This window comes from Diabrotica undecimpunctata, chromosome 9 (assembly GCF_040954645.1).
Source record: "Diabrotica undecimpunctata isolate CICGRU chromosome 9, icDiaUnde3, whole genome shotgun sequence".
In the NCBI taxonomy this organism is placed as follows: Eukaryota; Metazoa; Arthropoda; class Insecta; order Coleoptera; family Chrysomelidae; genus Diabrotica; species Diabrotica undecimpunctata.
In genome coordinates this window covers 8,818,795-8,835,871 of record NC_092811.1, presented here as the reverse complement: position 1 = coordinate 8,835,871, position 17,077 = coordinate 8,818,795, and the positions used below count along the sequence as shown (strand labels likewise).

The 17,077-nt window shown below is 34.5% G+C and overlaps 1 protein-coding gene across 1 annotated transcript; it reads right to left on the bottom strand.

Annotated features, from left to right (window-relative positions):
- Window positions 1-5,239: 5,239 nt before the first annotated feature.
- On the bottom strand, window positions 5,240-14,137 carry LOC140450126 (uncharacterized). Its single transcript, XM_072543564.1, has 2 exons — window positions 14,049-14,137; window positions 5,240-5,597 (listed from the first exon to the last, which is right to left on the bottom strand). Exons 1-2 carry the CDS (start codon window positions 14,073-14,075, stop codon window positions 5,280-5,282), a joined length of 345 nt encoding a protein of 114 aa, XP_072399665.1. The 5' UTR covers window positions 14,076-14,137; the 3' UTR covers window positions 5,240-5,279.
- Between the last annotated feature and the right edge of the window lie 2,940 nt (window positions 14,138-17,077).

Sequence of the window (17,077 nt, the reverse complement as noted above, 5' to 3'; positions counted from 1 at the left end):
GATTACCAAATTGTATAATAATTTTGTATACCTATAGTCTTTAAACATTTTAAAAGAAGCAGACCTGGATGACAAAGACCTCAGAATAATTTCAGAACTCTACTGGAATCAGACCGCACACATGAAAATTAACGGAGAAGAAACAGATCACATAAAAATACTACGTGGAGTTAGACAGGGATGTATCCTATCGCCGTTGATATTTAATATGTTCTTCTTCTTTCAGTGCCTATTCGTTCCGAATATTGGCAATCATTCTGGCTATAATTATTTTATTGACTGATGCTTTAAATAGATTCGTTGTTGTTGTGGAGAACCATTTCCTCAGGTTCTTCAACCATGATATTCTCCTTCTCCCAATTCCTCGCTTTCCGAATACTTTACCCTGTAGGATTACCTTCAGTAATCTGTATTTAGTGCTGTTTCTCATTATATGTCCGAGATATTCCAACTTTCTCCTTTTAATGGTATACATCACCTCTCTTTCTTTGCCCACTCTTCGTAATACGGTCTCGTTGGTTATCTTGTCTGTCCATGATATCCTTAGAATTCGCCTGTATAGCCACATCTCGAAGGCTTCAAGTTTTTTCTCCATTGCTTCAGTTAGTGTCCAGGATTCAACTCCGTAATACAATATTGAGAAGATATAACATCGTAGGAGCCTTACTTTTATCTCCAGATTAAGATTGTGGCTTTTAAAGAGTTTGGCCATGTTATTGAATGCACTCCTAGCCTTCTCCATTCTACATTTTATTTCCTGTGAGTGATCCCATTGTTCATTTACTGTTGTTCCAAGATAGTTATACTGTTTTACTCGGTCCACTGGTGTATTATTGATAAGTAGTTGAGCGTCTCTAACTTTATTTTTGCTGATGATCATAAATTTAGTTTTTGTTCTATTTACTTGAAGTCCAAATCTTTCACTTACTTCATTTACTTTGTTTATCAGTTGCTGTAAACTGTTCAAACTGTCTGCAAAAATAACGGTGTCGTCTGCATAACGGATGTTGTTTAGGCGTTCTCCATTTAGAAGTATTCCATGTTCGCATTTTTCCAAGGCTTCACTAAATATTTCCTCTGAATATAGATTAAATAATATAGGTGAAAGTATACAACCTTGTCTAACGCCTCGTAGAATCTGGATCATTTCCGTTGGTTCACCTCCAAAATTCGTTCTTATTGTGGCTGATTGGTTCCAGTATAAATTTTGTATTATACGCCGATTTAATATGTACTCAGAGAAAATCTTTAACGAGGCTCTTTACGGAATAGACGAAGGCATCCTTCTAAATGGTGAAAGAGTAAACAATATTAGATATGCCGACGACACCATGGTGATAGCAGATAGTTTAGAGGGACTTCAGAGGCTAATGGACAGAATAAACGAGTACAGTCAACAGTACGGACTAATAAACATTAATACCCACAAAACGAAACAAATGATTATCAGCAAGGAGAATATAAATGGGGCTCATCTATACATTAATGGGACGTAGATAGAGCGAGTAAAACAGTATTGCTACCTTGGAACCATTATAAACGAACAGTGGAGCAATGTACAGGAAATAAAGTGCCGCATAGGAAAGGCAAGAACGGTCTTTAACAAAATGAGCGCCATCTTCAAAAGTCACAACATATCCCTAGATACAAAAATGAGACATTTGAGATGCTATGTTTTCTCTGTGTTGTTGTATGGGGCGGAGGCATGGACGCTTACAGACACCACTATTAAAAAACTTAAAGCATTTGAGATGTGGCTTTATAGAAGAATGCTGAGAATATCATGGACAGCAAGGATCACGAACAAGGAAGTTCTAGAAAAAATGAAGAAGGAACCAGAGATTGTGTTTACGATCAAACGCATAAAATTGCAATATCTGGGACACGTTATAAGAAATCAGCACCGTTACTCCCTGCTGCAGTCTATATTGCAAGGTAAAGTCAAAGGTAAGCGAGGACCCGGTAGAAGGAGAATATCATGGCTGCGGAATTTAAGAACATGGTTTAAGAAAACCTCAACAAAGCTGTTTCGAGCCGCAGCGAGCAAGGTCATGATTGCCAATATGATTTCCAACGTCCGAAACGGATAGGAACCAGAAGAAGAAGATACCTATAGTCTAGCATGCATTCATTAAGCGACTGAAGTATTTTACTTAGCTTAACTGTGTCAAAGGCTTTGTGAAAATCGACAAATATTTGCACTAGAGGTTTATTGTATTCCACTTCTTCCTCTATTTGGGTTTTTATCCTTTTAGATGGTCATTAGTTATCTAAGTGAAAATAAATAATGATAAATCTCTAATTCTTTGTTATAATTAAAATAGATCAAGATTAAAATAAATTGTTGTATGCAAAATACCATGAGATCATAAATATTCAAGACCCTGTACAGTGGCAGATCTAGAAATTTTTGTCAGGGGGGTCATGGGTCTTGAGGGTGATTTTGATACAGGATTTTGATTGTTGCACCTTTCAGTGGCTCCTCCCCAGAAATTTTTTGTCGGGGGTGGGGGTCATAGGTCTTGAAGGTGATTTTGATATAGGATTTAGATTTTTGCACCTTTACGATTGATATGATTTATGCCATGTAAGGAGGGAATCATTTTCTCAATAATTATTTTAAGCGATATATTAAACCAATGAGAAGTTATTAAAACCCAAATACCCTACGGGTGCAAAGAAGGCTACAACATTAAGGGGTCTAAAAAATGATACAAATATCTCGATCATTAAAACTTAATGTCCAATTAAATGTTAAATTGTTTGCCATCGTTGTCCACAAAAAGATGTAATCTTTCGCGCGTAGACATAATAGTTGCTTCAATCTCAGCTGTTGATATACTATTTATTGCATTTATAATGCGCTGTTTCATGTCGTCTCGCGTGGTTGGTCGAGTTTGGTACACTAAGACCTTTAATCTTCCCCACAGATATAAGTTAAGACATGTTAAGTCTGAAGATCTAGCTGTCCATGAAAATAGACTTCCCCTTCCAATGCATTTATTTGGATAACTTGCATACAAATAATCTCGAACTCGTCTGGAAAAGTGCGCAGGACACCCGTCATATTGTAATATAATATCTCTTCTTGTTTGTAATTAAATATCTTCCAATAAAACAGGCAACTGTTTTAGGGCAATTTTCCAGAAAATCCAAATGTGTTTCGCAATTTAAAGTTCTTTCAAAGAAATATGGACTTACGATCTTTTAATCAACTATACCACACCAAACATTAAGACTCCATCTACCTTGAACCTGCACCACATGTATCCAATGCGGATTTTCTTCAGCCCAATAATGCATATCATGCAGATTAACACCACCCGCACTATTCAACGGAGCCTCGTCTGTCCAGTCTGTCCACAAAATCTTTGACATGATATGCGGTTGTTCTTCTAGCAGACCTAACATCCAATTGCAGTAATCCAGCCTTGCATCAAAATCTCTCTCATGTAAAGCTTGGTGGAGAACTACATGATAAGGATGCAGTCTAAAAAACAGAACAACAAATATTGGTGAAAAAGAAACCACTATATTTACTTAGACTCAAAAAATCTTAAAAAATCCAAAATTGTTTCACAAGATAAATCGTGCATAAGTATTTTTAAGAAACGGATAAAAGGATAAACGCGCCGTGTTGCCGTTTTTATCGGAATATTAAAATAACAGTTGAATCTAAAGTTTAAAGGGAATGCCAAGTTTCTGATCTAAACGTTCAATTTATAATATGAAAAACCAACCTGTGATGTTTTAAAATCCTTAGAACAGTAGTTTTGGGTATGTTTAATTCTAGAGATTTGCCGACTACTTATATGTGGATTTTGTTGAATTAAAGCAAGAACATTGATTTAATTATCTCCGGTCATACCTCTACTACGTCGTTTAAAACAAGAACGATGAAAACTACCAGTTTCTCTTAATCTTCTTGCCTTTCTTTCAAATACTTCTTTGCCATAATGTCTCCTGTCAGGATATCTTACCGAATATGTACGTGAGGCAATAGCGGCATTTTGCTGACATTCGAAATAAACTCCAATCATATCATACAATTCTGCATTTGATATACTCATCACGAATTATTAGTACTGATAATTAATTACTAATATTACCAATATTATTATCTATTCAAAAAAGTGCAATCTTCAATTCGAATTATAATATAACACTTCTTACGAATGTTTTGACTGCTGTCAATAAATAAACAATATGAACTCCCCGTCAAATTCATTGTCGTAGCCTACTTAGTTTCGAAAAAACTATTTTTAATCATATGAAGTAACAATGGTCAAAATATGTATCAACATTCAGATTCATCTGCTATAAAAAATTTGAAAGTACCTACTGACTTATTTTTTAATTTAATTTATAATACAGGCTGAGTCAATACTATAATTAGGTTTAGGCGTTTTTATTCATATCTCGAGTTCGACAAAAGCTATTAAAATGCGATTTGCGCCATTTTGTTACGAATTTAATCCAGTTCCATTATAATTTACAATAAATAGGTGTTTCTATTAAACATTTTAAAGAAAAACAAATTTTAATTTTTTCTATTCGAAAGTACCCTCTACCTATGACAATTAAAACTAAATGCAATTATTTTATAGTAGATGTAAATTAATTCATCATCACTCTTTCTAATGACACTAATTTCGTTAAAATCGGTTAATCCAAACCAAAGTTATAGGCATTTATCCACAAATACTTTCCCACTCTCCCCACCCTTTATTTGAAAAAATTTAAAAAAAGTACTTAAACAACTTTGTGCAGAATTTAGGCCTTTTTCTAATTTACATATTTAACACTTGGTATAATTGGGCATATTTCCCAAAAAACTGGTTTTCAAAGTTTTCTTTACAGGTTACGCCCCCTAGCGGTTAACCCAGAAACTTGAAAATTATTTCCAGCGATTTCTATTGGTGACTTTTACTAAGGAATTTTTTCTTCTAAAGTTATAACATAAATAGTTTCTGATATATAGCCGAGAGATCGGCTTATTGGACCACCCGGTATATATTATGTATATATATTTAATTATCTACTATATATAAGTTAGTATCATTAGTAGTATCAGTAGGTAGGTAGGATGTAGTTTTTAATATCTAGCCCTTAGAAGACACCAGAATCTCACTTATAACTTTATGTATTATACACGTGATCTTTTACCTGTCTTTTCGATTTTATAAAATTAAATTATAAAAAAAACATATATGTATAGAAACAAAAACATGTACCCGTTAGTAAAGATATATTTATGACAATAACGCAGACTTTTTGAGTTATTTAACAACAATTTCCTGTACGGGAACAACTTCAGGGGAGACATGTATATCTATAGGAGTTTCTTTGTCTTTGATACCAATTATATTCTTTATAATTCCAACAAATGATTTTATGGCAGCCTTAGCAGCCTCACCAAACCCATGTGCAACACCAATCATTCCACTAAATCCTCTTGTTTTGCTGCAGTTCGAAATATCGGGGTTACATTTCCCATCTGATGTGTTTTCTGGATCTTTTGCCAATTCTGTTGATTCAGTAGGTGCTATCTCTAGCGGTGAGGATGTAGTTAATGACGCTAGTACTATCACCAACAACTAAAACAAGAGTAATTATGTATTAAACGACTATTATTACACAACTCAATAGCCATTTTGGGTTAAAAATGACTATACAAAAACCAAAAAAAAGGGAGTATAAAATCTTCGCACTAAAATGCGCACCTGGTAGGAATAAAACAGAAGTGGAACCCCATGTCGGGAAAAGACATTTTCAAGCAGGACCTCACCAACTTTGATTGCTTCTTGGTTGGGTTGTGCAACTACTTTAAGGCCTTTTGGGAAAATAGTCTATAGCAACCATCAAATAATTATTCCCTGATGTTGTTACTGGAAATGGTCCCAGAATGTCGAGAGCAATACAGTCCCGGTGATGTATTATTGGAGTTTTCCTCTCTCTCGTTTTCATTCCCTTCATGGTTGCACACATGTCATATCGTTTTCCCCATTCTTCCATATCTTGCCGACAATTGTTCTAATAATACCTCTCACGGACTCTGGCCAAAGTCCCATTTATCCCAAAATGCACTCGGAATGGCTATTATGAAGTTTGAAATCTCCATATTGCAGATTAGGCTTATCTCGGGTATTGCACAATTCGCACCTACCATTTAATAGATAATCAGGCATTTCCAGACTTTTGTTCCACTCTGTATAAACACAACATCTGTTCTATAGTAGAAGCTACAGTTAGAATGCAGCGTTGGTCTTACGGTGTGCAGCGATGCCGCTCATGTCGGCACAGTGGTAGGTGTGTGGTAGTTTGGCGATCGATTGAGAAATCAGGACCGTACGCGCTTTGTTTTAAAAATCTTTACTCAATAATTTAGCTGAGTTAAATAAGAGAAAAAACAAATTGATTCTATAAAAAAAGCCTGTATATATAAAACCTCTAATACCTCGTAAATCGCACTGAGCTCGCAATAGTAAGGCGACAGTCTCAAAATCTTAACGGCATATTTTTCCGCAATTCTGTCAATTTTGTACTTATCGTACTCGTCTCTAAATGTGGCCACAGTATCCAGTAATCCATTTTTTAGGTAATTTTCTTTGAAGAAAATGTTCTTTTCGATTAGCCAATCCTTGATTTGCCTTTTGGTTCAAAATTTTTTCGGGAAATCAAATTTGCGGGAGTGTTATGACGCGTTATTCAAAACGGCAACGTTTTCTTTGTCTTTCGGCAAGTTTGGAATTAATGTCTTCTCAAACCATTCTTAATATAGATCCCCGTCCATTTCGTCGTGTTAGTCGGCGGTTCCCTTCTTGTCCAAGAAAGTTAATTCGGTCCATGCCACAAAGCTAGTTTTGCTTTCAGCATGAAGAAGAACAAACCGAGGAGCTCTTTGTTTTGAAGCTTTTAGTTCAATAGAGAGCCCTTTTATCACCTTTGTGCCCCTTCACTTCATTTTGACTGAAGCACCGACGCTAGTTCAAGACTCATTAGTATAAACAAGGTTTACATTATCCTTCTTCCTCAATGTTTTTATTGGTCTGAGGTACTTGTTTCTTCAAGATATGATATCTTTTTTTTCCATCATTATCGAATCTTGAGCTCTTTTACCATATTTAAAACTCATGTCATTTAGTAGCCTACGAAATCTGGTTTTTGAAAAAGCTGATAGGTCCTCATCATCCTTTACTCTGTTCATTATGCTATCGAAGGTTGGTGTTATGTTTTCCAAACAAAAAATCATGTACAATTTTCCTTATTCGAGATATCACTCCCTTATCGTAAGTATTATCATGTGAATTGGACTGTACCAGTTTCAGGTCGCCTTGCTGGGCCTCTTCGCCGATGTCATAAATTTTGGGAACACTCACACCACACGTTTATACCATACATCGATGATGTATAAATAAGTCTTTAGTTGAAACAATAAAGATAATCTTTTATACAACCGTAGGCATTTGTTGTGTGCGCGTATATTTTAGTGCTATGATTCTTAAATCCGGTCCTGATACGCCGTTCGGGTCAAACAGGCAACGTGGTTGATCGTTCTCCCGTAAGAAATACATTGCGTATCTTACCTGCACTGCATTCTAACTGTGGCTTCTACTATAGAAATAATAAACGGGAGACGGAGGCCGAATTTCGAGCGATAACACAAAATCTCAGAAAGTTACCGAGACTAGAACATCGGTACAAACGGTGCGTGGAAGATTCGGGTGAAAAGAGTATTCTTAAATGCACAGGAAAGCAATTAGGTGCATGTAACACAACAGTATATTAAATTAATAAAAAAATTATCTAACAGGATTGGCTAACATCAGATATTTTCTGTTTTATTATAAATAAGTACTTCCACTTTAAGAGTCAAATCTATAGGTTTACTAAAAAACATAGTAATATGCCTTACTTGCACACATGCAAAAAGCCACTTAAACTAGGTATAAAAACTTTTGATTCAGATTTTAATTTTTTTTAATCTGAAAATTGAAGACATCAAGTCGATATAATTAACTATTTTTAACTAAAAGGGAACGCATGGAGTTCTTAGTCAAAAAACATTTCAAAAGCTGAAGGAAATGAAAGGAGATCGGAAGGCGTGAAAAAAATGGGTAAAACATGGATAAAGTGATATATGGTTGAATGCTCGAATAAATGAACTTTAATCAAATAAAAGGCAGATATCGAGCACCGTTTTTTATTAAATCTTGCCCAGGTACTTTCACTCTCAGAACACCTTCAGGGGCATTTCGTCAAAATTGTAGGCTATCCAGCACTTCTATGAATATTATAAACATTAAATAATAGATTTACACAACACTAAACAAAGGACAAACAGTTTAATTTTTTTTAAGAAAGTACATTGTAGGTGTCAATAGGAGAGAGAATCAAGATGCTATATTTATATATATATAGGGGAGAGTCCCACAGTACCGGCCGGCATACAGTACCGGCCAGTTGAAAGTTCTACAAACCTATAATAGATGGTACGGTGATGATTATCGGTATTAGTGCTAGACACTCCTATAAGTACAAGCCCAGCGCGGTGTCAACTTGTCGCGACAGGATTCTTGTCAGTGCAAAGATTTGTGTTGGGCATCATAGACGTACACTGCATATTTAAAATTCTGTTGGTGATTTTCAACATTTAAAGATCCAGTTTAAAACAAATAACTCCTGGTATGTATAGTGTACTTATATAACTATAAAAAAGTATACTTTAAATCAATATTTGTGCGTTTGTTTTTACCTGTAAACAAACTTATTTTTTTTTTTTTTCGTTTCCGCCAGTACCGGCCACTGCATTGTCCTGCAGTACCGGCCAATAATAAAGTTCGTTTTTAAAAGATTTCACAGGTACGCAAAAATGCCAAGTGATAAAAATAATGTTCATGTGAGGCAAAAAAGGGCAGCTGGGATCCTGCGAACATGCGAAAAGCCGTGGAAAAGGTACTGAATAATGAGATGAGTGCACGCCAAGCTGCCGAACGCTATCAGATACCACGAACTACATTGAATGACAGAGTAAGTGCTATTAAAAATAATAAAGAGATATCCATTGAGCCAGTTATGGGTCGTTTTCACAATACTTTTTCACCTGAACATGAAGAAACATTGGCGACACATGTTAAAGACTTGGCCAATAGACTAATGCCTTTAAACAGGCAAGAATTTTTACGTCTTGCTTTTCAACTGGCAGAGAAGTTGAAGTTACCTCACCAGTTTAATAAAGAAAAAGAAATGGCAGGGAAAAACTATTATTATTCTTTTATGAAAAGACATAGTGATTTATCATTGCGGAGTGCTGAATCAACGAGCTTAATGAGAGCAGTCTCACCAGTTTAATAAAGAAAAAGAAATGGCAGGGAAAAACTATTATTATTCTTTTATGAAAAGACATAGTGATTTATCATTGCGGAGTGCTGAATCAACGAGCTTAATGAGAGCAGTAGGATTTAACAGACCTCAGGTTGAGCGTTTCTTTGATGGTTTAGAGACTTTGATACAGAGGTTTAAATTCACTCCTTATAAAATATGGAATTGCGACGAGACTGGTGTCAGCATTGTCCAAAAACATGCCAAAGTTTTAGCTACTAAAAACCAAAAACAAGGAAAACTGACTTCAGCAGAACGTGGAAAGAACGTGACGGTGCTTTTTGCAATGAGCGCTGGAGGTCAATTTGTTCCACCATATTTTATATTTCCACGAGTCCGAATGAATGAAAGACTAATGGTTAACGCCCCAAATGAGAGCGTAGGCGAAGCTCAGCCAAACGGCTGGATGAATGCCGAATTATTTTTAAAATGGATGCATCATTTTGTGCAGTATTCTAATCCTACAGCCGAGAATCCAGTTCTCCTGATTTTAGATGGACATGCGAGTCATAAGGACTTAGATGTTATTGAATTTGCCCGGAAAAATAACATCCATATGCTTAGCACCCCACCACATACGACCCATAAGCTACAGCCACTAGATCGTACGTTCATGAAGCCATTTAAATCTGCTTATAATAATGCATGTGACTTGTGGATGAGATTAAATCCCGGTATTAGAATCAGTGAATACGAGATTGCTGGCTTAGTTGCTTCAGCTTTTAATCGAGTTTCTCGAATGGAAATCGCAGTTAGTGGCTTTCGTTGCACAGACATACACCCCTTTGATAAAAATGTCTTTAATGATTTGGACTTTATTTGTTCTAACATAACCAACATTACAGAACAACAATCAACGTCAGAATCATTGCCTTCATCTTCCCAACTGCTAGAAGCAACACCTTCAACATCAGAACCGTTGCCTTCATCTTCCCAACTGCTAGAACCAACATCTACTACTCCTGCTCCTGATCTCGTAGCCCATATTACAAATTCTGTGCATTCCGACAACCAAACTACTCTTGCTAATGGAAAATCACAAATTGCTTTTTTGCGGCAATTAGAATCTCAAGAAGAAGCTACAATTGACCTATCCACAGACAATTTTAAAGCTGCACTTACAGAACTCTCACCGGTTCCTGATGCTTCTAAAAGAAGAGCAACTGCCCGGAGTCGTAAAGCTGAAAAAAGCGAAATTATAACTGGTTCTTCATACAAAAAAATGCTGGAAGAGCAAAAAGCAGGCAAAACAAGCGTCGAATCACTTAAACGAGGGAAGAATTTACTTGTGGAAAATGACGTTAACAAAAAAAATAAGGTCTCAGAAAAATATGTTCAAAAAGGTAAAAGCTTGTTGTCAGGAAGATATGTTAGTAAGAAAAGTAGGAAAAATAAAGATGAAAACCTACCTCCTCCTAGCAGACCGGTTGAAGAAGAGACAGTTTGTCCTTTGTGCACTGAATCTCATGAAGAGGATTGGATACAGTGTGGAAACTGTAATATTTGGGTTCATGAGGCTTGTGCGAACATATCAGAGCTATCCAAACAATATATTTGTGATTTCTGTATTGTTTAATTGGAAATATATTTACTGGCCGGTACTGGAGGCCAATTTTATAAAGTTTGAGTTTTCCTTATCTTTAATTTTCATTAATAAAGTGATTATTTTGAAACATTATGATTGTTTATTACTTTCATTGACAGCATAATAGTCCTTTTATACATGACAGGAAGTATTAAACATGTACCTTTTAGCATTTTGATTTTTTTGTTGATAAACCTTAAGGTGACGGTACTGTAGGACTCTCCCCTATATATTAGAAGTGATTATTTCGACCAAAAAATAATTTATAAATAAGTTCGGATTATCGGGTAAAGTGGTCTGTAATGAAAATCTTTCTTTTTTCTGAGATACTCAATATTTCGCTATTTATTTAATAGCTTCCTCAGGAGTAAACTAAAACAATTTACACATTACAAAAAATGGCGTACAAATACATTTTAAAACACTCACAGAAATTAAAAGATTTCGCAAATAAAAATTGACATTGAAGTATTCGAAATATTGAATGTCAAGATTAAATTGTCTTAAGCACGTTCGTTACAGCTATACGGTAAAAAATTAAAATTATTTCAAATGTAAAAATAAAAATAACAAAAAAAACGTTAGAAGAATGATATTTCTTTGATGAATTATTAAGGTTAGTTGTTATTAAGATGAATGTTGGCTATTTTTAATATTTATAAATTTTGTTTAATATGTTAAAATATATGTTACTTAACTGTCCAGTGTCCGTTTTATAATTTAAAGTATTTTTATTTTTGTTAATGTAATACATCTCAAGAAATAATCTACTTTTGTAGTTATCAGTCTGTGCCAAAATGTGAGCTTTGTTATAGTCTAGCATATGACCAGTGTTTTCATAGTGCTCAACCACTGCGCAAGTATTTTTTCCAAGCGGCAATCACTTTTATGTTGTGTGATGCGTTGTTTTAGCCATTGAACCAAGTTTGACCAATGTAGCTATTTTGACATCCTAAACACAGTATTTCATAAACGACATTACTTTTATATAAGGTTGGTACTGGGTCTTTGATTTTTGAAAATAGTTGTTTGCTGTTCATGGTATTATATTTAGCTATACTAATATTAGGAACATTTTGGAATATGGATATGACAGAATGAGTTAGACCATTAATAAAGGGGAGTTTTTTATACTTGATTGATTTGTTGTTAAAATCATGGACGGGACCGTCATAGAAATTAGTGCTGTAAATCAGTTTTTTTTAAATTTGTTTAAGATATCCGTTGTTACGAAAAATTTTGTATATTATGTCCAGATTTTTTTGTAAAAAGTTGTCATCAACAATGGACATTATCCTGTTTTTCATACCTAGTACGGTATTATATTTTTGACGGGTGGTATGGTTTGAATAGTAATTTATATACCTGCCTGATGCTGTCGGCTTTTGGTACAAATCCAATGTCAAAATATTGTCATTTGTTCTTATTACTCTTGTGTCTAAAAATGGTATACTAAAATCTGTCTCAGTTTCAATTGTAAACTGAAGATGTTTATTAAATAAATTAAAAATGTTTAGTGTGGTATTGATGTGATAAGATGGAACTGCACATATGATGTCATCGACATATTTATATATAAACGGTAATTCAAAAGGTAATAGCGTAATCACATTATCTAAGAGATGATCAGTTACAATAGTTGCAAGGATTGGACTAATTGGGGAACCCATCGGTGTTCCAAAAATTTGAGAATAAAATTTACCATTGAAACTAAAGTAAGTGTTGTTAAAAATGAAGCTAAGAATTTGTAGAAAATTGTCTTTTGATAATGTCGTGTAGTCTTTTATAAGGTTCCAATTTGATTCTATAATGTCCGTGACCATATTTAGTGGAATGTTTGTAAATAGCGACACCACATCTAAAGAAATTAAAACATAATCATTTGGTAACTGCATTCCCCTAACAGCATTGACAATGCTGTTAGGGGAATGTCACTATTGTGGTATTCAAAGGCATCAGTTAATGTATCAGCAAGGAATTTAGAAATGTTGTAGGTAGTAGATTTTACAGAACTTACAATAGGCCTGAGAGGAATGTCAAATTTATAAATTTTAGGCAAACATTAAAGTTTAGGGAAACATGAGTCATAAATTATCAACTTTTTTGCAACTTGTTCAGTAATTTGATCTTGGTTTTTTAAGGTTTTTATTAGGTCATTATAGTTTTTTTTGTATCACTGACGTAGGATCTTTGTCCAAACCCTTATATGTCGATTTGTCGTTTAACAACGTTAAGGTTTTGTCGATATACTCCTGTTTGTTCATAACTACCGTACATCCACCTTTGTCAGATTGTAAAATGTATATGTCTGAATGTAACTTTAAATATTGTTTTACATACTTAAACATTTTGTTCATTGTTGTGGGGGGTTTAGATTTTGAATTCTGTAAGTAATTAGTTACTACATTTGTTACTTGTGCCCTAAGAATATCTTTAGATTCAACTGTTACCTCATCGATGATATTTTCTACATCAGCTAAAAAAATATCTAACTTAAAATCTGGGGGTGTACACTCAACACTAAATTTTGGACCAAGAGAGAGAAAATCAGACACTTCTTTTGTAAAGTCAACGCTGGAACCATTTGTCATTGTTTAAAAATAATTGGTTGGATTTAATATAATTTAATTAACTAATTTAATTTTAAAACGTATTTGTACGCCATTTTTTGTATTGTTCAAATTGTTTTAGTTTACTCCTGAGGAAGCTATTAAATAAATAGCGTAATATTGAGTATCTCAGAAAAAGAAAGATTTTCATTACAGACCACTTTACCCGATAATTCGAACGTATTTATATATATATATATATATATATATATATATATATATATATATATATATATATATATATATATATATATATATATATATATATACATATATATATATAAGTAATGTAAGAAGAAGAAGAAATTTGTGTCAATTTGAAATTTATAAGCTTCTTAATAAAAAAGTTCTGGATTAAAACTTTATCTTCATTTGTATTAAAAGCTGTTTGATGTGAAATATTCCTTTCAAAAAATGATGTCTTCAGTCGTCAATTTTATTAAAAATGTGGTCATAAAAAATAATCTACTTACCAATAAGGCAACAAATCGTAAATTCATTTTGAATCGTCTTTGAGACAATGTCTTCACCAAATAATTTTATTGTTATATTTTTAGTGAATATATTATTAAATAAACAGATAATAGACAATTTAATTACCAATTTATGATAAGAAGATATTAATAATCAATTTATGATAAGAAGATATTTAATTAACGTTGCGCCTACGTCGAATATATCTTTTTTCTGACCCCTTCCCCTTTATTTTTTCTACTATTTTAACTTCTGGGATGACCCAGAGTTTATCGTGTTTTAATTGATGTAAAGAGTTAACGATCCTTGTGCATCCCTCTTAGTGTTGCCTCAACGGTACGTATTTAACTTAATTAAAGTAAATTTTTCGGTTCAGCACTTTTAGCAAGTATCTGTAATTACATACTTCTTCTTCTTCAGCTTTAAGTAATCCAACTTTGGACATAGGCCTCCCCCAAATCAATCCAGTGTCTTCTATTTTGCGCCACTTGCTTCCAGTTGTGTCCTCCGATCTTCTTAATGTCATCAGCCCATCTCATTTGTGATCTTCCTCTCCTTCTCTTTCCTATCCATGGTCTCCATTGTTGTATTTCGTTGTTCCATCTTTTATCCTTCAGTCGGGCATTGTGTCCTGCGAAGCTCCATTTTAATTTGGCAGTATGTTCTTCTGCGTCTTTTACTTTGATTTTGCTTCTAATCTATTTGTTTGTTTTTGTGTCATAAATCTCACCCCGAGCAATAATCTTTCCATCGCTCTTTGTGCCTTTACTATTTTATCCATATTAGACTTGGCGAGTGTTCACGTCTGTGAACCATACGTGAGTATAGGGAGTATGCACTGATCGTAAATTCTGGTTTTCAAATATTGTTCTATTTCAAGATCCAACTCAGTTTTCCAAATCCTGTCCACGCTAATCTTATTCTTCTGGTAATTTCGGCAGTTTGATTTTCTTTGTTAACTTTCATTATCTGTTCCAAGTAGATGTATCTTCTTCTTCTTCTTAGGCGTTAACCTGATGCAGGTATCGTGATATCATGAAGCTATTGGCTAAATTTCCCAATGTTCCTCCACGTTTTTCTATCTTCTGCCATTCTAGCACATTCTGACAATGGAATGCCAATGGTAGCAACAATATGGTCCGTGTATCGTGTGGAAGATCTACCTCTATTTCTTTTGCCTTCTACTTTTCCCTGTATGGTAAGTTTTTCAAGACCATTTCTTCGAAGCACATGTCCAAAATAGCTTATTATTTGATCTGATATTTGTGTTCTTAGTCTTTTCTTTATGTTTAGCTGGTCCAGTATGGATTCATTTGTTCTTCGGGCCACCCATGGTATTCTCAGCATTCGTCTCCAGCAGTACATCTCAAATACATCTATGTTCTTTTTGTCTTTCTCAGTAAGGGTCCAGCATTCCGATGCATAAGTAAAAACTGGAAAAACTAGACTTCTTACTAGTCTCATTTTTGTATCGGTAGTTATTTCATGGCTTTTCCAAATTTTTGTTAATTTTGCCATAGCGCTTTTTGCGATTGCTGACCGTCGCTTTATTTCTTTAGTACAGCCTCCATTGTTGGTTATTAATGAGCCCAGATACACAAATTGATATCCAAGTAGATGTATTCGCTTACTATTTCTAAGTTTATGTCGTTCAACGTTATTTCTCTAATGTTCGGTGTATTTGTAATTATTTTTGTTTTTTCCAAGTTCATCTTAAGACCTTCTTTTTACGAAGCTTGAAATAGTTGCGTCATCATGGTCTGTAGTTCTTCGAAACTTGTAGCGAATATTACAGTGTCATCAGCGTATCTCAAATGACTCAGGTTTTTTCCATTAACATTTATTCCTTTATCTGCCCAGTTACTGTTTTTGAACACGTCTCTCAGCCCAAGTGTGAATAACTTTGGTGGGATAACATCTCCCGGCGAACTCATCTGTTGATTGGTATAACTTTGGTTTTCGCATCTATTTGTATTTTCATTGCAGCTTTCTTGTAAATATTATGTATCAGCGTTCTGTATCGGGAGTATATACTACAGTTGTTCATAGCTTTCTCTATTGCCCAAAGTTCTATGGAGTCGAATGCATTTTCATAATCAACGAAGCCAATGTATAAGTTCAAGTGATATTTATTGGTTTTTTCTATTAGCGTTCTGACTGTAAGAATGTGATCAGCTGTAATGTAACCCTTTCGGAATCCTGCCTGCTCTACCGGTTGAATGCTATCGAGCTTCGACGTTAACCTGTTAGTTATTACTCTAATAAACAGTTTGTACATTTGAGACAGCAGGGAGATTGGCCCAGGATAGTTCTTCAGATCTCCCCTGCCTCCTTTTTTGAAGAGAAGTATTGTCAAACTTTCATTCCAATCATGTGGGACTTATCCTCTGTGAAGACATTCGTTGAAAACAATTTTCAATTCTTCGAGAATAATTTCACTTTCCTCCTTCAGGAGAGACAGAATAAGAAACAAGAAACAAGAAGAGACAGAATAAATAACATGGAGATTAAGAGGAGAATGGGAATGAACTCCGACATAATAGACTACATCGAACAGAAGAGATTAACATGGTACGGACATGTCAGAAGAGCAGACCAAAATCGGTGGATAAATAGAATAATAGAGTGGAGCCCGATAGTAAGAAGAAAGAGAGGCAGACCCCGAAGATCTTTCAGATATGAAGTGGACGAAGCAATGAGTAGAAGAAACCTACAGGAAGGGGACTGGCTAAACAGGAAAAATTGGAGAAAACGGTTGAGTGAAGGAATACAGTGAAAACTGTGGAAATCCTTGTATATATATATCCTTCAACATTTCTACAAGTATTCCATCTGGGCCCGGAGCCTTATTGTTCTTTAATTGTGCTACTGCTTGTTTTATTTCGAAGGATTCTATGTTAGGGAGTATTTCTGAGTTGACATTCGTTATCTTTCTCTTAAGATCTTCCTTTGCAGTGTTATCTGAATTCTTGTTTGAGGAATATAAATCACGGTAAAAGGTTTGAGTAACTTTTAGGATTACATGTTA

Bases quoted from the DNA above. Each gene is read 5' to 3' on its own strand.
- LOC140450126 (XM_072543564.1), bottom strand. From the start codon at position 14,075: ATGAATTTACGATTTGTTGCCTTATTG. The intron at 5,598-14,048 runs GTAAGTAGATTA...CTCTTGTTTTAG, and splicing joins TACGATTTGTTGCCTTATTG to TTGTTGGTGATAGTACTAGC.